Raw genomic sequence first — 22,639 nt, 5'->3', positions numbered from 1 at the left:
GTCCCACTTGCCATGTTGTGTTCATACAACCTTGTGCAATCCCACTGGGCAGTCCATGTTGTGACACTCGATATTCCCTAAGGACATGAGCTGGGGACAAACACTCAGGAATACTGCTTAGAAAACAGCGTCTGTCACAGGAACATGCATTTGTCTTTAATATTTCTGCTCCTCAATCTGTGGGGGATTGTGGAAGTTGCTTTATCACAAAATGGTAAGTAGCACTCTTCTCTATCTATCTATCTCAGGTTATGGTTTAGCTTTGAGATACAAACAGGTAAAACTAAGAGGAAGAATTAGTGCAAATGTTTGGGACACCAGAACTTAGGGTTAGTGTATGGGTTTGGGTAGATGTATAGATGAAGTACATCTCGTTTACATGACTTAGAAAACTGGTTTTGCTTGTCATAAAAAATAAAAGATCTTTTCCAACATTGAATGGCTCCAAAAATTATTCATGTATAGAAGATTGGGTTATCATAATGGATTATATTATTATAAAATTCCAATTCCAATTTTACATGGATATCCATTACCCTTAAATAATGTAAAGGTTTACCATTATTGTTGTGATCTTTTTTATTTGCTCAGAGATTTGTATTGATTAATGTATGTCATAAGTATCCCACCATTTCAACATAAAAATGTGTTTAACTAATCATACGTACATCATCTGTGTACCTCATATAAGAAGGTGGAGGGTATGGGAAAAAAGTTATACCTAATGGGGATCATTGGAAAATTGTGCGGATACTCAGTCAGTGTTGTTTGATTTTATAGTCATGTGCAGCTCCCTCCCACCTCTTTGTTTCATGTAAATGTTGTATATGAGGAAAATGATTAATGTTACAGTGTAACAGAATGAAACTTTTTCTCATGTTGCCATGTTTTTTGTCTCTTAGCATGTTCAAAGCTCCCAGATGTTCCCCGCGCACATGTGTCAGAAGCGACCAAAAAGCCTGAGTACCAAAACAGTGATGTGATTCATTTCACTTGTGATCCTGGTTATAAGTCAGCTGAAACCTCCAAATATATATGTACAAGTGGAGGCTGGCTGGCAGTGAGACAGGAAACATGCTACTGTGAGTTAAATAACCTTGTTGACCACTATTGCTGCTATTCGGATGGAACAGATTCTACATGATCTCATCTTAGTGGATCCATATACTCAGTTAAGCCTATCAACAAGGGTCCTTTTAAAAGAGGGCATTTATTAACCACTGTATCCACAGAAACACTGCACTCCTGGCAGCTACTAAACTGCATTTGATTGTGCAATTCTGTATTGTATGATCACAACGAAGCTGAACCTTGAACATTATATTAATAACATCAACAGCTTTGTTATCATGCATATATTATAACTATATTGTAACTGTATATTATCAGGCCTGCTTTACTGTGGCTTGGAAAGGATAAAACAGAGTCAGTTATTGTCTCCATCCTTCTTGTAAGTAATCAGATGGGCAAACTATGAACGTGGAATCTTTTTGGGTTCTTGGAGAACTAATTATTCACAATGCTGTACTGTTTCTATAAGATTTTCATTCAATATGCCCATTTTTTTCTTCTTCTCTTATGTTGTTTGTTAGCATGTTCGGAGCTCCCAAATGTTCCTCATGCCAGTATTTCAGGAGAGACCGAAAAAGCTGACTACCGAGAAGGAGACTTGATACATTTCACTTGTGATCCTGGTTATTTATCAGGTCCAACCATCAAATATGTATGTACAAGCAGAGGCTGGCTGGCAGTCCATCAGGGAGCATGCTACTGTAAGTTAGATGGCTTTCTTTGTACTCTTTCACCAATGACTGAGTGATTATTCCAATTGTAGGTATATTGGATGATGTGGCTCCAAATTAAAGGGGACCTATATACATTTTGTTATCATCTTTTTAATGTCATGATGGCGAATATCAATCTTTATTTATCAGTCATTATTTATAAGTGCAAAATCACAACACATATATCTATATTAGACACGGTCAAAGTTCTTAAACTTATGTAAACACGATTCATGCAAGTCAGCCTGGCTTGATCTCTTTGTTTGCAGTGTTTTTTTTTACCTTACCAACATGATGACCCTGTCCATGAACGTCAGTCTGTCCCATAATTACAAGATATTTCAGTAGAGCCCCAGAATAAAAATTCAATTCTGTAAATGTGAACGTCCTCTTTACCATGAGGCTACAGCAGCACAAAGTCAAATAAACAAGAGAGAGATGTTCTACCTTCTTAATAGCACTGTAATGTTTTCTGACTATCATCCCTTATACACAAACAAAACAAAATCTTAATCAGTGATAGCTTTTTTGTAGCTTTTTTAGAACTATGCCTTTTATTTAGGAGACAAAGATTAAGTATTGTGACCTCATGTGTGGTAAATATAAAGGTTCTTGGTGGCATTAGGCTTTTTTCTTTGTTGAAACCATACTTTGTCAATTTTACTGATGAAATAGGTGTATTTATACATCAAAACATTGCCTCATTCAGTTTTTTTATTCCTTCAGTGGCCTGACTAACTGTTTGGGTTTACTTCCAGCTTTGAGCTGTAGCCCCCCGCCTGCAGATGAAGGGATAACAGTGAACGGTTTGCCAGAAATCGGTGATCCCATCCTCCCTAATCACATACTCACATTCAGTTGTGAGGCCGCTGGGAAATTTCTGGAGGGCAGTTCAGTGCTGACATGTGGTGAAGATGGACAGTGGGATCATCCATTACCTGTTTGCAGCGGTAAAAACATCAATGTGACAGTGTACAAAATATCTATCTAAGAAGCTTTTTTATTTTTAATAGTAGGAGTAATTTATTTTTTGAAGCAGATTTAAGAAACATACCTGAACATTGCTGTTCAGTTTAGTCGAATTAAACATAGCCACTTGGAGGACTGCAGAGTCGAGCTGTGAGCACAACAACACAACACAGATCAACCACAGCAATCATTTGGAGTCACGTTTCTGGCCATCTGGCAAGTAAAAGTCCAATATTTACTCTCTTTTAACTCTGATTTGGTCTCCACCAATTCATAAGAAAAATGTTTAAGCTGCTAAGTGCTCTACTATGTTCACCAGCTGATCTTTCTCTGTCTGTTGCTTAGTGCTGGACAAGGATGCACAGTGGGATTTTAGAGTTTTAATGTTGAGAACAGCTGCCCACTGCCATCAAAAATGACACTGTGAGACCAGTGAGCGTGATCCAAAACAGTAAAGTTACAAAATCAAAACAGTGAGCTAAAAGATAGTATACTACTACTATAGAAGTAGTATACTCCTAGAGACCTACAACCCAGCATATTTCAGATATCTACCCACTCTAAATACCTGATTCTAAATGTTAACTCATTTTCAAGCCTTTGACGAGCCTCAGATGCTTCACAATGAGTTCAGAATTAATGCCCGGTGTGTTAGAGTAGACCACTACTACAAAGCATTGTTGAGCTGAAGGGAATAGCAGAGCCATGGGATACTTCTCTGAGGGTATATCACTACAATCCCTTTATCATGTTTTCCATTGTTAATGTAATTTATTGTAGCGTATTTAATTACAACAAGCATCTAGATTGAAACTTAAATTCGTAATGTGCCCCCATCTACTCCTACTGTATCAATGTATAATGGAAATAATTGGTATGTTTATGCACATTTCCATACAGAGGTAAATTTACGTACATTTAAACATAAATATACATTGTCATCAGGTTAATGAAACTCAGAAAGTCAGATCTTAATTCCAATATGCCAGGGGTGTCAAACTCATCTTCATTCAAGGGCCACATACAGACCAATTTGATCTGATGTGGTCCAGATCATTAAAAGGAAGGAAGGATCGAAGGAAGGATGGATGGAAGGAAGAGGAGAGAAGACGGTAAGGAAAGATGGAAGGAAGGAAGGGATGAAGGAAGTGAGGAAAGATGGAAGGAAAAGGAGAGAAGACGGTAAGGAAAGATGGAAGGAAGGAAGGAAGAAAGGGAGGATGGAAGGAAGGGAGGAAAGACAGTAAGGAAAGAAAGAAGGACGGATGGAAGGAAGAAAGGGAGGATCGAAGGAAGGAAGGAAAGATTGAAGGAAGGAAGGAAGAGAAGACAGGATGGAAAGTGGGCCGGATTGGACTTCTTGGTGGGCCGGTTCTGGCCCGCGGGCCTCATGTTTGACACCCCTTCTATATGCTATGTCTATAAAACAAATTAATTAAACAGTTATTGTTTGTTTGTGTTTGTCAAAACAGAGAAATGCAGAATCACAGATGTTGCTGGCACCACACGGATTGAGAGACATGTAGCAGGTGAACAACTACAGAAAGGAGAAAAGTTGAAGTTTTATTGTCCCGTACGTGGACACTTTCTTCGAGGGAATGCAGAGGTTGAATGTTTATCAAACGGACAGTGGAGTCATCCTTTCCCAACATGTGGAGGTAAATAAATCCTTCTCCTATCCCCTCGTTCCCTATCTGAGGAAATGGTTAAAGGTGGTCCATAATCTGATTTTCAGATGTCTTACAGGATGTTTAAACTGTTATTTCAGTATATGGTGGGCTGTAAAGCCAAAGTTAACCCAGTATTTAATTTGTGAGAAACACGTCAATTTAATGCATGTTATTTTGATGAGGACAATGCATGCAGGACTGCAATAAGATTTGGAAACATAATTCTGCTAAGATTACTGGACCCTTAATAATAGCATATTATAATGAGAACATGTTATTGCACCTCAATAATATTTTAACTTGTTGTCTCCCACATTTTTTTAGAACCTTCGCGTTGCGGACGGCCACCTTTCATTGCAGATGCAGACACCACAACCTCTTCTAAAAGTGGCTACGACCATGGGGAAAGGGTTGAATACAGGTGTCAGCACTACTACATCATGAAGGGCGAGGCTTACAAAACCTGCAACAACGGTGAATGGACTGGAGAGATGAGATGTCTCAGTAAGTCATGATTCCCTTTATATTGTTAATATTCAATTTTTCCGCCCAATTACTTTCTGCATCCAATACTTACTGAAAGTAATAAGGTCTTGTGTCAAAATATGATACAAAAAATCTATTCTAAACAAATCTAAATAAACCTATATATATAACTATGCATCATATTTAAAATTCCAATTCATTAATTCAGATGATACTTGGGGTCAAATGAGTGTTTTTGACAGGTCAGAACCATTCTTATTTGGTATGTACCTAAGGGGAAATATGAGAAAATTGGTGAATAACACAACTGATGCTGACATGAGCACAATACCACTATATAAAACCAAAATACTGTAACTACATATTAGGTGAATGACATGAATCTGACTTGTTAGCATCTGTTATTACAATATAAAAGTGATGCTGTAGAAGTGCATCATTTCTGTAAATCAGCATGTAAATTGTTAGAAAAACTAGATGGTGAGATATCCACAGCTAGCCTTGGCTAAAGCTTCATTTACTTATTGATTTTCCCTATTGTAGCTGTAATCTGTAATTAAAAAGAAAAGATATGTTCAGCTATAGATAGTGTATACTCTAATATAGTATCTGCATTATTTTAGGTTTTAAGTACTTAATTAATAAGACATAAAGACATAAAGGTGCCATGACCTTTATCTTAATTTGTTTCATAGTTTGCTGGCTAGCATTGAAGTGTTAGAGCATTGTAATTAAATATGATATTTATTTGATATATGAATGTAATACTATTCATCCGTTATCTCTTACAGAACCCTGCACTGTGGATCGAGCACTCATGAACAGCCATAATATCGCATTCAGATACACATATCAAGATAAGCTGTATTCAGTACATGGTGATACAATCGACTTTGTGTGTAAGAGAGGAACAAGACCGTCCGGCACAGTGGGAATGCGTGGATTTTGTAATGATGGTGTGATGCAACTGCCAACTTGCAATTAAGTGTTTTAGCCTGCTGGATATGATGAGCATGAGCTGGCTAGAAAAGCATGTAAAAGATAATCAGAGTTAAGTTTCAGACAAGTTGTATACTGATCCACTGTCTGTACTTCAGTGTTGTGTTTGGCAATTTTAATAAAAACATATACAGCATGTTAACTCAGCGTCTGTTTTCTGCCTCTAAAATCAAACGCATATGTATTTACTATCAGAATAAAACCTTTGCAAACTTTTTTTGATTCTTTAAAGTTAGGTGAGTTATTCTGGGGAAAATGCTTCATATACTTTATCTCAATAATAAATGCATTCTCAATTAGATAACTTTTTTTGTATTAAATAAATTCTCAAAATATATTTTGAAATAAATCCAATGACAATAACTTAATGATTATCTACATAAAGAAGAAAAGTTTACAATCACTGTGTCTAGAAACTGTTCACTGCCAATTCAAACTGTTCACACTGAAAAAATGAATATTATAATTATTATTATAATATTAAATTGTCACCAAATCCCATGAAAATACCAAAACTACTAATACATTAGTTTGTCCCTCAAGACTTTTTGGCCTGTGTTGTACTCAACCCCAAGCTCATTTGTTCTTTCTTAAGATGCAAATCTTAAAAAAAAACAAGGGGTGTACCGTAGCAAACAGTGAGATTCATGACAGCAGGATGATATATAAGCAATCGACTCGAAACAAGGTGCCCATGTTGACCTAACTGCTCATGCCATAGTTTGCCAGTGTATCACTGTGGCTCACTGATGTATTTTTAATAGTTTTTGGACATCAATGGAGACAACAATCATGGGATTTGTTGACAGTATAAATATAAAGAATATATTGTATGACCTGATTTATGCTTTAAGTACTGAAAAGTCACCGCTGTCACTTTAAATTAACCTTTTCTCATTGCCTGTGAACATAAGCCAAACAATCAGTGACAGTAACAACCACACTTTTCATTTTTCTGACTGAGAACACATTCCCTTACATATTTTTATGAATTAGATGTGGATGCAGAGATGCTGTACATGAGAACTTCTGGAGCATTAACTACTGTGAAAAGTTTGTGTGTAGCAATGCCTTGCACAATACATTGGGAAAGTCCATGTTGTGATGTTCAGAGCACCCTAAGCACATAGGCTGGGGACAAACACACACCAATTCTGCTCAGATAACAGCATTTACTAAAGGCACATGCAACTGCCTTTAACCCTTCTTTTTCTTCAGCTGTGTAGAAATGTGGAAGGAAATATAGCAGCAAGAGAGAAATGAGAGAAGAGAGTTATTATTTCATTGTCATCTCTTATACACAAAGAAAATAAAGATGAGCTTCACCGCTGTAAATCTACTTTTTGATGCTGGCTGGTAAAATGGGTGCATTTATACATCAAAATATTGCCTTGTTCAGCTTGTTTTTCCTTCAGTGGCCTGACTGACTGTGTTTAGTTTAGCTGTGACCCCCCCTACCTGCAGATGGGGGGCTTACAGTAAAAGATTTACCTGAAAATGATGATCCCATCCTTCCTGATCACATACACACATTCAGCTGAGAAATCTCTACTTAGCAGTTCAGTGCTGACATGTGGCAAAGATGGCCAGTGGGATACAGGGACATGTTTTTTGGGGGGGCGGCGGGGGAGGGGGGGGGTTCTTACTGTAGAGACAAGTGTAGCCCCTGTGGGACACAAACCTCTGCATCAACAGCTTCTTGGTGACCTATTAACATTTCTGTGTAAATGTATTTTCTGACCTTCTTAGATGGGAAGAAAAAATCCCAGATGCCACCCTTCAATTACTTTACCTTTGAAATAATTAAATACTCATTTAAATCATTACTGAAAAACACAATTTGTCTCCAAATCCTGTAACTTTGGGGGTCAAGTAATCATCTTTCTGTTTCCACAGTGAGTAGAACAGCTTTTGGAAACATTTGGATTTTATGATAATGGCACTGCACAAAATATATACAGCACCAAAATGAAATTTGACACACACTAGCATTGTTTTTGGTATAATTATCTAACTACCTAAATGTATTCATTAAAGAAAGTCATTTTCAAAGCAAGTTCATGGGGACAAACAATTATTTAAAGCATCATTAGATAGAGAAGACAAACAAGGAAAAGGAAAGGAAAGGTACAAAAATTGAACATATTCAGTAGAGCAGGCACTATATATTTATTATCTACCTTAATGGTAATGTGACTCTGGGGGGACTCTGAAGCCTGCACTCGGAGTAATGCTGCAATTACGAAACATAACATTGCATTAAATTAGAAATTTGCCAAAAAGTAAATATTTAGTCAATAAGGTCAGGTTTACCAAAGGAGGATTCATTGATTGATGGTGTGATGACCCTACCCTGTTGCCAGTAAAAACTTAACTTTACTGGAAGTGATGGGCATGAGCTTGCTGGACAAACATGTGAATCATTAACCAGACAAAATAGTTAAGACAAGTACAACTTATATTGCATGATCACTCAATCTGTGCTTCCTGTCATTAATCATAATATAGGCTATGGTATATATTTGGACTGTATTTCACTTGCCATTTATTAATCACTCATGCCTTGCAATGAAATCACTGTTTGAGTGAATGTAAAGTCTCCCTTCATTCAAAAATATTTGCTTATTGTCATACAATTTTCAGGCAGCAGACGCCATATGACATGGGCCTACTAAACACACGTTAGACCCATTCATCACAGGTGGCAGTCTGCTATGTAGGACACTTCACTGATAAACCCGAGAATTGCATTCAATAATCACCAGATAAAATTTAAAGGGACCCTATTATGTACATATGAACATATAAATGCATTGCACCTACTGGAGAACAAAGTAAAAGGTAAATGAATGTAAAAAAAATAATGAAACTGGGTAAAAGCATAAGTGCAGGACAATGTACAATTGAATATAATCAAATAATAATATTAATAATATATTATCATTGTAAAGAGTTGTGCCATTGCTAGTCTACTATAATCATTGAATATACAGAAGGCAATACTTTTCGAAAATCATTCAATTAATAATGAGTTGAATATAATTATGTATTCTAGAAAAAAGGTGATTGTGGGCTTGTCTTTATCCCTGTACCTCCCTGGTCTAAAGGTCAACGGACCAAACCTTGAAGTGATAGTATGTAAAAATACTTCTGAAAAAAACAAAGCTCCCACCTGTAAAGTTAACTCTACTTCCTGCTTGTAGAAATTTAAATAAAACATACATGTTCTGTTTGTTTTATGCCTCTTCCTATGAATCAAATTACACTAAATATCAACATGATTTTCCTCATAGAGAACAAAGCTAAATAAATTATGTTTTGTATTATTGTTTTTTTTCTCTCTCTCTCATGTGTGCAAGTAACCTATATTTAAAGGTTAAAAATAAATCAAAGAGTTCAACCAATATTGCAAAATACTGTCATTATATTATAAATATTAAATATATAGCTTTGTCTCTCTGGCTGTGACCTAAATACTGCTTATCTTTACATGAGTTGTATGTCTTATGAAATATGAGTTGTACCTTTTGTACAATTGTAAATGTTTCTAATAAAAAACACATTTTTAGAGGAATGTGGGTGTGTGTAAATAATGAGGGAGGGTTTTGGGAGAGGTGCCCATGTAACTGAGGCTGTTTTTAATGTGTATGTTTAAGACTTTGATCTGAGAGAACAAACGATCAGACAGCGATTCCTAAATACAGCAATTGCTGGAGCCTGACAATGAGATTCTTTCACCTTCTTTGGGTTTTTATACTGTGGCTGAACATAGATAAATCTTTACAACAGAATGGTAAGGATGTAAGATTTTTAGTGTAGTGTTTCTCTGTAGTTGTACTGCATCTGTGTAGCTGATCTTGCAAAATATTCAACATCATGTAATCAAATATTGAAAAAACAAACTCTTAATTTTTTTTAAAAACCTTGAGGTGATAACATCTGACAAAGGTGAGGGAAAAGAAATGTAATGTCATTTATCCACATTAACACTGGGAGAGGGATAGGTCTTATTCAGTCACCAGTTTGCAGAAAATCCCAACAACAACAGAGGCCCCGTTTATACATACCCGGTTATTTTTAAAAATGGAGACATTAACCATCGTTTTTTTGTAAACGGAGAGGGTGAAATGTCCATTTATGAAAATAGCCGGGCACGTGTAAACGTAGTCTTAAACTGCTGTGGAGAAAGAATTTGACTTTTCTCTTGTATGTTGAAGGACCCTTCTAATGGAAACCCCTGTTTTAATGTTTGTTTGAGCACCTGAATATTATTTTAAGACAGACTTGAAAAATTGTGAATGTGTTCTTTAAGAGTTATATGTGTAGAGAAGAACGGTATTTCTAACCTTCAGCAGTGTCTATTTGCTAAGGCAACAGGCAATGGACAAACAAGCCATTATACCAAAGTTTAAAACTACACTAACTTTAGTTGCAGGGGCATGATGATGAGATAATGATGATGAGAAAATGTTTTAAAATAGGCCTTTATTTGTCTCATATCAGAATATTCTGTAGTTATACTTCATTTGCCTTCTCATGAACAAATGGTATATGTACAGTCACATGTAATTGAAAATGGTTTTGTGCATGGACTGTACTCTGTCTTGTTACAACAAACTAACAGGCAATATGTTCAATTTCCCAACAAATACAGCAATAAAATGTAAAGTGAACCCACTTGAAGGAACCAGCTTTGACCCTCCTTACAAAAATGTGTTCTCGCCTGGGGAAACAGTAAGAGTCACTTGTGATGAGAAGTACGGGGTTTCAACACGTCAGGAAGTCTCAGCAGTGTCCACTTGCCAAGAGACCGGAGAGTGGACCTTCAGACCGATATGCCGAGGTATAAAACTACATACATGTCGGTGCCACAGACACCTCTGTATTTAAAAACCCATGATGATGGTGATGATGATGGTTAATCTGAACCTGATCAATTGATATTCACAATTATTTCTCTTATTCTAGAGGTTACATGCCCCGATAGGCAACCACCAAATATGGATTACTGGGAGAGAAGGTGGCAGTGGTCGACACCGACATTGGATGCCACTAGGAGATTTACCTGTAGGTACGGCTACAAGAGTGCAGGTGGTGCTAGATCCGTCAAATGCACCAGAGATGGGTGGAAGCCAGATCCAGCTTGTCAAGGTATTATGAAGTTAATCTCTGTTTATTACATTCTTTTTATTTTTCAGTTCATATTTGTGACAGTTGGGAAGTAGCTTTGAAAAATCAGGAGAAACTGGCAAATAGAGACATTTCCTAGTTTAGTACCAAATCTTATAGAAATATTTTTTCACCTAAGACTAAAATTAGAAGAAATTCACTAAACTTGGGAACTAAATCATTAATTAAAACTTCCTTTTTGTGACTTCCTGTTTGTGTTCCAGCAGTATCTCAGGCTTTAGACACACACACAATACTAGGGGGAGCTTACTGTTAGTTAGGCTCTGCATATTAGATTTAATTTTAAGTTTTCATTAATACGGTCAGAAACAATATTTTTCTTGACGTTAAAACACACTAATAGTGTAGTAGAATTTTCAACTTCAAGAAAAGAGCAAGATAATGAAATGAGCAAGAGAGCTATGGAGTTAATGAAACAAATGAAACCCAACATGTTCAAGCAGTTTGTTCCAATGAACTGTATGTACAAATGTACAAAATAACCATAAAGTAGTCAGCACATTACAACCACTGTCTGTCTCTTGATGTATTTGTTCATACAGTCCAGTTCTCCAACAGTTATTTTTGAATTTATATAAGTTGAATTTGTATTTTAATGTATCCTCCTTATATTCTTTTTTTAACCAGGTCAATGTCTCATTGAGATTAAAGTCTCTTTTCTAAGAGGCCTCATGTAATATGGAAGCAGTTTGTCATACCTCTATCATTAACAACACTCAGTATGTGCAGCACTGAATAACTGCATCTTGTTTTGTTTGTTTCAGAAATAACATGTGACCGGGAGGATGTCCCGAATACAGATATTGACGGTGAATACGAGCAGGAATACAAATTAGGTCAACATATCCGTTATGTCTGTAAGGATGGTTATGAAGGAAGGTTTACTCGTACCTGTGGAGTAAATGGTTGGATCAGGGATCGGTCTGATGAATGTAGAGGTGAGGAAGTACACAAAACACAAAACAGTTTAAATGTCAAAGTGTTTTCAAATTATTTTTCTATCCATTTATTTCTACATGCATGAATTCACCATCTTGGCTGAGCTTGCTAAACATTCCCCAGTCAATGCCAAACAACTAAAAGTAACCACAAAAAGGGTGAAACACCAAAGTACTGCTGAGCATCTGACATCTGTCATCTGTATATTCTGGATTTTCATGAGGGAGAGGAAGGAGATGTCTTTTAAAGGATTTTAAGAAACCCATATGAGACACACAATATCATATTATATAGTATAATATTCAAAATAGAGTGTTTTCATAAAAGCCAAGCATTTTAGTTTTGAACAAATTTGTGAAGGCTGACGTGAGCTGGGACTCAAAAGCACACTCGTTTTCAGGGGTAATCAGACAAACTGTCCTTTAATCAAGCCAAAGTTGGTACACAGGTGATCAAGCAGCTGGACAAAGGTACAAAGAGAGCAGGCAAAAAGGCAGGTTCAAAAAGGGTCCAAGGCTGTCACGGAGGAACAAAGACAAACTGGCACAGAAGTTAGAAAACACACAGGCTGTGTTCGAAAGCGCATACTACATACTACATACTTCCATCCTACACACTACACACTAAATGACCAGATAGTAAGCAGACCGTTTACACTGTAGTAAACTACACGATAACCCACAATTCATTTGGTTCCTACCCGAGCTGAAATCAGCAGGCTGTCGCTGATTTCATTTTAGGTCTAACTCTGTAAATATACCACTTTAGCCACATTTCTAACCTTTTTAGGAAGAAAGTAAAGTAGCCCTTTAGATCCATAATGTAGCGCTTACATGTCCAAATAACACCTGTTTATAGTTTTGTTCCTGCGAATTCGGAGCTAGCCGTAGCGAGTAACGCACTTCCGGTTATTTTCACAAAATAAAACACCTGTTGCCTTTTATTATTAAGAAAACCATAACGATAGAATTGTTGGTTTTATTTTGAAAACAGGAAGCGTACATACCCTCACTGTACAGTAGCTAACTTGAACCCACCGAGGTAGTGATCTGTGACGTTTGTATTTTGGGGTTTTTTTTCAGAAGTTACGTTGCATCTTGGGTAATTTGAGTGTGAGTAGTCAGCTCTTGATGCATACTCTGCATTTCTGGAGAATCTAGTAAACCATCCAGGAACTTCTCACATACGTCTAAACCACATACTACACAGTTGAAACACACTACATACTTCAAATGACGTCAGAGTTAGTACGAGTAGTAGGAAAGTATGCGGTTTCGAACCGAGAATCAAAAAATAACTTTTAAAATTAAATCTAATATGCAAAAGTAACTAACAAAGTGAGGTGTGATAAAATTCAAACAGTAACTGCAATAGTTCATTTGTTTGGGGATTATTTTTTGCCATTTGGTGCACTGGTGAATATTTACAGCAGCAGTGTGTGCATGTAAGAGGGATTGACTTACTGCTCATGTTCATGGTAATAAAGAAACATATTCCCCAGTCCTCACTGATATTAAGTTTGGGTTTTTTACTAGACTGTTTTGTTTTCATGCTACATGTTGCACTTTTTACATAAAATGATTACATATCTTTATTAAAATTACACTTAACTCAATTATTTGAATCCAATGTTCAAACTAGGATGTGAATTGCAGCACCTCAGTCAGTTGTTTTTGTGTTATACAAGTATGAATACAAGCACAATGAGCAGGTTAACTATGTCTGCAAGAATGGTTATGAAGGACGTTTCATTCTAACTTACGGGAATGCAGATTGGATTGGGAATCCCCGTTGTACAAGTAAGAACATACAAAACAACTAAAAAGTCAAATGTTGTTTTTCTAACCCTTTGTAAACTATTCTTTTCATGCACACAAAAACTTAAATAAAAGAGCTGAATCTGGAACCCTGAAAAACATTAAATTTACATGTTTATGCACGTTTAATCAGGCAATATACAGCATGTTTGTATTTTGAGAATTTTTGTTAGATGTTTACATGTGTATGTACTCATTCTGGGCTATCAGAACAACTGTTTTATAGTATTGGAGTTTAAAGACCTTAGGTAAATCTTGTATATATTTCTTAATAAAATACTGTAAGGGAATGGGGGAAACCTCATCTTTTTCTGTGCATTACTTCATAATTTAACATGATTTGTTTCAGGTAAACCGTGTGAAAAGCTTGACATCATCAATGCAAACCTGATCCGCAATGAAAAGCAAAGTTACAACCACGGTGAAAGAGTCGGATATGCATGCAGAGATGACAGTGACAGAAGATTTAGTATTACCTGTGAGCTAGGTGTTTGGACTGGAGTTCAGATGTGTGAAGGTAAGAACATACATCTTCAACAAGTACAGTTTAAAGGAACATTATAGTGTAATTAGAGTTTCAGTGTGGTTTAATTAAAATCATAAATATCTCATACTACAGCAAAATCTACAGTGATGTAAAATCAAGATTGCATTCTAAGTTTGCAGCTGGTGTAATAAAATAAAGGATGTGTATTGTTTAACACATTTCTGCTTCATGCCCCATCTCTATGCATTTTCAAAATCCTGCTCTCTTCCTCTTTTTGATCTGTGAAGGTCCAACTGCCAAAAACAAAGTGTTTTGCCCTGGTTTTGCCTCTGATATAAAGATCATATTCTCTAACATTCTCCTGAAATTGAGTATAAATCAATGAAAACAAAGGGCTCCTTATGATAAGGTGCAACTTATGCATTATTAACTGTACATTTTCAAGTATTCAGACATCACAACTTTCCTAGAAGTTCCAGGGGTCTCGCGCATACTGACACACACACTTCTGAAACCAAATCCATACTCTTGCATGAAGATATACAGTTTTGACTGGGCTATGCCTAGACTATGTATATCAAATTTTATGGCAATCCTTCCAATGATTGTCAAGATAACATGATATGATGTATTATAATATATAATGTTTGTCAATAAGGATAAAAATAACTTACTGGTATTAAGAAATGTGTTATATTTTAGAACATGTTACAAAAAAGAGCTTTCAAGACAGCATCAAGAGCATTTCGCCTGAATTTGATGTATTTCCTAATTATATTAATTAAATTACAGTTTTAGCACTAAAGTATCTAAGGATACATGTCACAGATTATGTCAACCTGGCCACAATATTGTGTGATTCAAGAATTCTGGCCAATCTATAAGATGTGGCAGTGTATGTGAGTCATTCAGAAATGGGTCATAGTCTAATACCTAAACTTTTACCTTTTCTGTATCCATACATTTTTAGAGCTTTTGGGTTGCGAGCCACCACCAGCCCTTGATCATGGAGACATCAAATACACTATCAAAAGTCAGTACAACCATAATGAAATGGTTGAATACATGTGTCAGTTGTACCACACCATGGAGGGTGAACCTAACAGAATCTGCATCAATGGTGAATGGACCGGACATATGAGATGCCTCAGTAAGTTACAATGGTTTGCAGACAGTTATGAGACAAGAGTCAATGGTACAAATATGATTCTTGATTAAACTCTGTGAAGTAATTACATTCGCAACCAAGCTAAGCAACAAGGCACTGTAGAAGTTTATTTGACCTCTATAACTCTTTGTTGAATGAATTGATGTACAAAACTGAAAACAAAATGTCAGATTACCCAGTACAGAGGAAGTAAAAAGGCTTGGAGAGTTATTGTAACTGAGGAATGGAGGCCAGCTGGCTAGGTCCATTTGGGACTCTCAAATCTACTTCGTGGGAAACAGTCCCTGGCTATCCCATAGAAAAGCTCTGGGGAGCAGCTGTATACTGCTCTTTAACAGAGATGGGGCAGTTAACTAGACACACATTTACCTAACCAACCAGTTGGACCTTACAGCGATTACTACACTCAAGGGCCCATTGTGGAGCCTGTTAGTAGTCACTACATCACCAAGCTTCTTTATCCAAACTTTCACAAAGGTACAGATTGGTTAAAGATCCAGTATGTCAGATTTAGTGGCACCTAGTGGTGAGATTGCAGATTGCAACTAAATACCCCTCTCTAGAGCCAGTGTTTGATTTGTCTGTTCTGGGCTACTGTAGAAACATGGCGGCCTCTATTGATGAGGACCCCATGTAGATATAAAGGGCTCCTAAGGTAACGAAAACACAATGATTCTTATTTTCAGGTAATTATACACTGATAAAACCATATTTCTGAAAATCATACTCCATTTCTGCCAAGTCCGATCCACTAAATGTCACTAAGTTCTACACATTGCATCTTTAATGGTTGTTTTTACAATGTGCCTTACAGTAATTCTTGCCATTAATAAAATGCTATTTGTCTATTGTCTCTTGCAGAGCCCTGTATTTTGAATGAAGACGACACTAGACAACATAACATTACTTTAAAATTGAGTGACAAGAAATTCTTTCTTCATGATGAAATAATGGAGTTTGAGTGTGCCCATGGCGTACCTGTCGGTGACTTGGCGATGCGTCTAAGGTGTAATAGTGGTGTGGTTCTGCTGCCTACTTGCCAATAAGAGTTTTTGTTAACTGGAAGAAATGGACAGAGAAAAGAGTGACATGAGTTTCTGTTTCATTTGCATCAGTGTTGTTGAATTTTCAATAAAACATTAATGTGTACTCAGATTATTTTCTGCTTCCATATATACAACATTATGTGAGCTAAAGTGTACAGATTTAAAGCACAAGCTAAATAGATCAGACTAGTGACACAGTACCTAGCATTTGCAATTGTTTTAGCAATTGTTAAAACTTCCCCAGCATGTACAATATTGATGTCAGCTATGAGGCCTCTCTTGCATTGTCATTATACAGCTGCATGTAACCCTTCAGAGCAGTAGGCTATAGACAATTGGCTAATATGTTTTTAAATACACAAGAGGGGTTTGGAGACTGAGCAATGTTTGTTTGTTGGTCCAAAGGGGTGTGCTATACCAATCCAACTATCTAACACATGACACACGTGAATTAGTTAGATGTTAAAGATTAATTTCCACACATCACCAAAACAATGTAGAAGCATGGTGACTCATTGTTATGTGCTGAGAGGAGCTGTATCAGCTTTTCAAACATAAACAATAACATACTTGGGTGAGAAACTGTACATTATCTTTAAATGAGAAATTTCAGTTACCAGAAAGCACATTTGTTTTGCGTCGGTCACCTCATATCATAGAGTCACACTTAAGCCAAAGGCTACATGATCATTCTGCCTCTATCAGGAAGGAACTCAAGGAGAGGACTCAGATGCAGAGCTCTGGATCAGCTCATTCTCAAAAAATAGCAATGAACAAAAAGCGCCTCAATCGAGGGAAAAGCAGGGAAAAAAGGTGAACTAAACTTAGGAGCTCTGAAAAACTAAATGGCAAAAAAGTCTTAACAAAAATCACTCTTCCGAGGAATTAACACACTACAAATTACATAAACTATGAAAAATGACTATGAACTCTGACTAACTATGACAGGACACTTGTTCTCTGGACAACAGACAAGACACACTCGCACAGGACAAAGGGAGACGCAGACTATAAGCACACATGGAGGGAAATGGGGAACAGGTGGATACAATCAGGAATCAGTGAAGACAATCAGACTGGTGACACATGAGGAAGGGCAAGGCACCTGAAACGAGAGGAGAGTTGATACTAAAATAAAACAGGAAGTCACAAAACAAACATTGAGACAGGACAAAAACTCAACTTGACATTACCGGTGTGACAGCCTCACAGAGCGATTACATAAATTGAGAGTGTCAATCAATCTCTACTGGATCAAAATATGCTGGTTCAAACTACCAACCATGCGACACACCCAATTTGCCAATCCCAAAACCAAATCGCTCGGATTAATGGCAGTTTGTGTAAGATCTGTAAGCAATTAATAATATTGCCATGCCAACAGCTCCAATTGTGGCAGACACCAATTCGATTTTAACCCCATTAGTAGCCAGCTCTACACACTGCACAGTGATTGATGTATGTTCATTTTTTTCTCTACACATTGCATCCAGATAGCCAGTATCTGTTTGCAGTCACGTCCAACAGTGTATGCAGCAGAGGTAAAGAGAGACCTGGATGAGCTCCACCTTCAGCAGGCTCCACTCTCCTGCAGTATAAAGGAATTGCATGGGTTTCATTTTTGGAGATTATTCAGGTATTCTTGGGCAATGGGGGTCCGGCCTGATAAAGCTTTTGAGTACACTGCTGCTCATTGTTCTCCTCCTCAGTGCCTGTATGAGTTCGCTGATTAAGCTGATGGTGAAGAGTACCACTAAATACGTCATTCAGGTGTGTACAACATCCCAGGTGTGTACAACTGTTGACGCAAATGTTAACAATAATGTAACACTGAGATATTATGATTTTCATGGCTTTGAGGAGTAGTTACAACGTCTTGAGCTGGATGACCTCTCCTTGGAGGATGATGACGACGAGATCTCAGGTCTGTAAGAAAAAGTATCCAGATGAATGAATGGTGGAGTCAGATAGTGAGAGGTGTAAGTTTTCTGAGTGTTAAGTTGGAGCAATGCATATCACCTGCTGTCTGCAGATGAAACTCAGAGACTCCTGTATGTTCATGTAGCCTACTTGTTTTATACTCATTTTAAGGGTCTCATTGATGTAATGAGTCCAGATTTTTATTGTGTGTTCTAAATTGCAACATTTTTACCATTAATCACTCTGATAACTTTTTTTTTTATCAAAGTAGTTTGAAATTTTGCTGATTTGCATAACCAAAATCATTCATCTTGATTTTATAAAACATGTATTTGATTTTGAAATAAACTGCAGCTGATGAAGAGGAGTTATGAGGATGAACCTGCGATGTTCAAATCTGTATAATTTGTATCATAGCCGTATTAGCCCATCAATCACAAACAGTGACATTTATGCATAAAAGAAGTTAAGCTTCGGTTCCCCCTTTTCTTAAATAACAGTCACACATTTATTGTAATTTTACGCCAGCACCTGCTTTGCTTATTCTTTATTTTATATTGACTCTTGTTGAGCAGAGTCAGAGCTGACTTGAAATGTAGTTTACTTTGTTTACTTTATTGATTGCTGCAAATGATTACCAGGGGAAAAAATAAAAAAAATAAACATTTACAGCCTTTACAGGAATGCTCTGGATTTGTCACTGAATGATAAACATAGGAAACCATTGCATCACAAATTGCCTTGCAAAAAATATCTTTTCAAAAACATCCTACTGGAGTGATTATGTCATTTTGCTAAATTGTTAATAATAATTCAATCAGCTCATCCTGCAATATAAATCTAAGCCATACAGTATAGTGTTTTCAAGATTTTGTGAAGGATCCACAGTTTCATATAAGGTGCTGTTTATGTGGCCTCTGATATTGTATTTAGAGGTGGGAACAGAATTGTGTAAATCATTGAGCAATCCTGTTTTTTTGTCTATGAAGTCATCCAGAGCTCTTTGAGTGTATAATAGTGTTTCAGTCTTCAGTTACTAGTTCTGTTTGGCGGTTCTGGGTAATGAAGATAAAATGCATGTAATAACCCAAATCTGTGTCCTATTTTTGTGGATGCATACGGTGACCTTTGTGACAAGTGAAGGTAAGACCAACCTCATAAAGAAAATACATTCATTTGTCAGTTTGAGTATTTTTGCATTGTTTTATCAGACCATTTCAGTTTGAGTTGGACAGTTTATTGTTGTGATTACCATATAAAATGATTTAGATTTGTCTGTGTTTACTTTTGTCTCACAGATTGTACACTTGAAGCGTTTATAAACAGTCGCATGTATGATTCAAATTTTGACACAACTGAACTAGAGTCGAGCTACCCTCCTGGAAAACAAGTGAGAGTGGGCTGCAATGTTGGCTTTAGTGGCTTTTTCAAACTGATCTGTCTTGACAATGGATGGAAAACTGTTGGTTCTAAATGTCAAGGTAAGTTACCATTTTTTACTGCTTGAAAGAGAGATAAACACCAGAATATATTACATACAACATGTAATGCTGTATTAGTATCAATTCTGCTCAAGTGACTCAACTTGAGGTTTGAATGAGTTACTTGAGGTGATAACATCTGACAAAGGTGAGGGAAAAGAAATGTAATGTCATTTATCCACATTAACACTGGGACAGGGTTTGCAGAAAATCCCGACAACAACTTAAACTGCTGTGGAGAAAATTTTTTACTTTTCTCTTGAATTTTGAAGGACCCTTCTAATGGAAACCCCTGTTTTAATGTTTGTTTGAGCACCTGAATATTATTTTAAGACAGACTTGAAAATTGTGAATGTGTTCTTTAAGAGTTATATGTGTAGAGAAGAACGGTATTTCTAACCTTCAGCAGTGTCTATTTGCTAAGGCAACAGGCAATGGACAAACAAGCCATTACACCAAAGTTTAAAACTACACTAACTTTAGTTGCAGGGGCATGATGATGAGATAAAGATGATGAGAAAATGTTTTAAAATAGGCCTTTTTTTGTCTCATATCAGAATATTCTGTAGTTATACTTCATTTGCCTTCTCATGAACAAATGGTATATGTACAGTCACATGTACAGTTCCTTTAAAAGTATTCATTAATGTGGTCAGACACAGGGAGTCAGAAGTATGAATATCACAACTAGATAAAAATGTCACAGTGGTAGGGTAGTAGACTTTTCAACTACAAGAAACAGCAAAATAACGAGTGAATGAATTAAGATGAACCCAACATGTTTAGCAATTTCTTTCAATGAACTGTAAGTACAAATGTAGAAAATAACCATATTTATATGTAGTATCAGTGATGTTAAAGTTAATTTGCTGTATATCATTAGATGTCATTGGCTTTGAATGTGTGTTTGTGTGCTGTTGGAAATATTTAAAAAACCTATACCTGCTTGTTTGCTCAGTTTTTCAACCATGTTTCTCCTTCCAGCCCAACAGTGCCCAGTGATTCCTGTGGAAAATAATGTCCAGGTGATTGGAGACCTAGAGGAAGGGAACTATGGCAATGTGATACGATTTAGCTGCAAGATCAGGAATCAAATCCTGGAAGGGCCTTCAGAGATCTATTGTGATGAAAATGGACAATGGAGTGGCACAGCTCCAATATGTAAAGGTACATGCAGCTGTCAAAAGTAAAAAGAGCAAGTGCAGGGAAGTCTGTCTTTTAGAAAAGGTTAGGATGAAAAGAGAGTGAGAGAGGTAAACACAGATTCATACATGCATATATACAGGCATAAAACACCATAGCAAAAGTAACTACTACATAATATGAACGGCAATATTACCGTAAAAGCAAAGAGGAACTGGGACATGCCCATGTGATTTTCATGGTCTTGAACATCTTAGAGGAAAGGCAAGTAAAGTTTATTCTTATAGCACATATAAATGTAAGATTATAAAAAATATATTTAATTACTATTAGACATTAATAATAATAATTAAAGCTGCAAGCAGCGATGAACAAGCCCTCGCCACCCCATGAATGTTGGTTTACAGATACAATAGGGCTTCGTGCTGGTCAGTGCTCGGGCCCTAATAATAAGTTAAAAGAAGAAATGAAATGGGAGAGAAAAAGGTGTCAGTGCAGTTACAATTTAGTGTAAGAAAATAATCAACGTCTTCAAATTTGATTTAATAAAAGTCAGCAGGAAGCAGAAAACAGCTAATTCAGTTACCTTTGATTTCTTTTATTATGTCTAAACAAAACCTGGATGACTAACTACCTAGCAGGCATAAACTGAAATCCTAAAACTAACCTATGAATAATATTAATTTAAAAAATAAACTCTGTTCTAAGCAGCAAATATCACCAGTAGTCTGGGGTTTAATCTTTTCATCTCCCTGTGAGGAATTTGAAGTATTTCCTTTGCCGTATTTTGCCTCAATTTCGAAGCCAGGAGAGATGTGACAGGGAATTACAAAAACAGAGAAGTGATTAAATGCAAAAAAGAAAAAGAAGCCCCCAGCTGCTTAACAACTGAGGATGTTGCAAGTGGATGGTCAGTTTATTGAACCCTGCTCTGCTTGTCTCTCTAATCAACAGGAAGTCTGGTCAACAAGCTTTATAGCAAGAAAACAGGAAAAGTAGAATTGCTCAGATTTAATTGTCCGGAATGAGAAAAGCAATTCTGTTAAGATATCCACTATGATGACTTGACTTGTTTTCAGTCATTTTTTATTAATTTTTTTAATTCTTACTCAATGTAGTATCGGTGATGTAAAAGTTAACCTGCTATATATCGTTTGTTGTCATTGGCTTTGAATTCAATCCCATAAAACCATACAATGTTTTCAAATGTGTTTGTTTACTCTGAAATCAGATGAAACGTTACAGCTCATTTGCCTTTTTGTAGTTATGTAATTATATCCATGATTGTGTGTGTGTGTGTGTGTGTGTGTGTGTGTGTGTGTGTGTGTGTGTGTGCATTCTTCAACAGAGGTCACATGTGCACCGCCTAAGATTGAAAATGGTAATGTTCTTGATGAAAAACCTGTGTACAAAGAACATGAAATCTTGGATTTTGCATGCGATCGTCAATATAAACGCAGTGATGGAAGACCTTCAAATTGCACCAAACTCGGAACAACATCAGTTTGGAGCCCCACACCTTCGTGTGACGGTAAGTATG

The 22,639-nt window shown here is 36.6% G+C and overlaps 3 protein-coding genes across 12 annotated transcripts in view; all 3 read left to right on the top strand.

Moving 5' to 3' along the window:
* Nucleotides 1-22,639, top strand: part of LOC128361481 (complement factor H-like) — a 66,749-nt gene that overhangs the window by 23,520 nt on the left and 20,590 nt on the right. For 6 of the 10 annotated variants that reach the window (XM_053321957.1, XM_053321960.1, XM_053321956.1 and 3 more), the window contains exon 9: nucleotides 22,448-22,630. In XM_053321957.1, coding sequence (XP_053177932.1) covers nucleotides 22,448-22,630 — 183 coding nt within the window. Of the gene's footprint in view, nucleotides 1-10,562; nucleotides 10,752-10,876; nucleotides 11,060-19,451; nucleotides 19,619-19,773; nucleotides 19,957-20,940; nucleotides 21,124-22,447; nucleotides 22,631-22,639 lie in introns of those variants that run through there. The other 4 variants (XM_053321966.1, XM_053321959.1, XM_053321958.1 and 1 more) reach the window with 4 other exon arrangements.
* On the top strand, nucleotides 58-6,050 carry LOC128361484 (complement factor H-related protein 1-like). The gene is made up of 7 exons (XM_053321969.1): nucleotides 58-214; nucleotides 903-1,082; nucleotides 1,593-1,772; nucleotides 2,543-2,734; nucleotides 4,226-4,411; nucleotides 4,748-4,927; nucleotides 5,701-6,050. Exons 1-7 carry the CDS (start codon nucleotides 145-147, stop codon nucleotides 5,892-5,894), a joined length of 1,182 nt encoding a protein of 393 aa, XP_053177944.1. The 5' UTR covers nucleotides 58-144; the 3' UTR covers nucleotides 5,895-6,050.
* On the top strand, nucleotides 13,385-16,664 carry LOC128361485 (complement factor H-related protein 2-like). Its single transcript, XM_053321970.1, has 4 exons — nucleotides 13,385-13,836; nucleotides 14,204-14,371; nucleotides 15,312-15,491; nucleotides 16,371-16,664. The coding sequence occupies exons 2-4, from the start codon at nucleotides 14,362-14,364 to the stop codon at nucleotides 16,553-16,555; spliced, it is 375 nt and encodes a 124-aa protein (XP_053177945.1). The 5' UTR covers nucleotides 13,385-13,836; nucleotides 14,204-14,361; the 3' UTR covers nucleotides 16,556-16,664.

The sequence above is a fragment of the Scomber japonicus genome, chromosome 7 (genome assembly GCF_027409825.1).
Source record: "Scomber japonicus isolate fScoJap1 chromosome 7, fScoJap1.pri, whole genome shotgun sequence".
Classification (NCBI taxonomy): Eukaryota; Metazoa; Chordata; class Actinopteri; order Scombriformes; family Scombridae; genus Scomber; species Scomber japonicus.
This window is presented reverse-complemented; position numbering and strand designations above follow the sequence as displayed.

Bases quoted from the DNA above. Each gene is read 5' to 3' on its own strand.
- LOC128361484 (XM_053321969.1), top strand. From the start codon at position 145: ATGCATTTGTCTTTAATATTTCTGCTCCTCAATCTGTGGGGGATTGTG. The intron at 4,412-4,747 runs GTAAATAAATCC...ACATTTTTTTAG, and splicing joins TCCTTTCCCAACATGTGGAG to AACCTTCGCGTTGCGGACGG. The intron at 4,928-5,700 runs GTAAGTCATGAT...TATCTCTTACAG, and splicing joins TGGAGAGATGAGATGTCTCA to AACCCTGCACTGTGGATCGA.
- LOC128361485 (XM_053321970.1), top strand. The intron at 15,492-16,370 runs GTAAGTTACAAT...TGTCTCTTGCAG, and splicing joins CGGACATATGAGATGCCTCA to AGCCCTGTATTTTGAATGAA.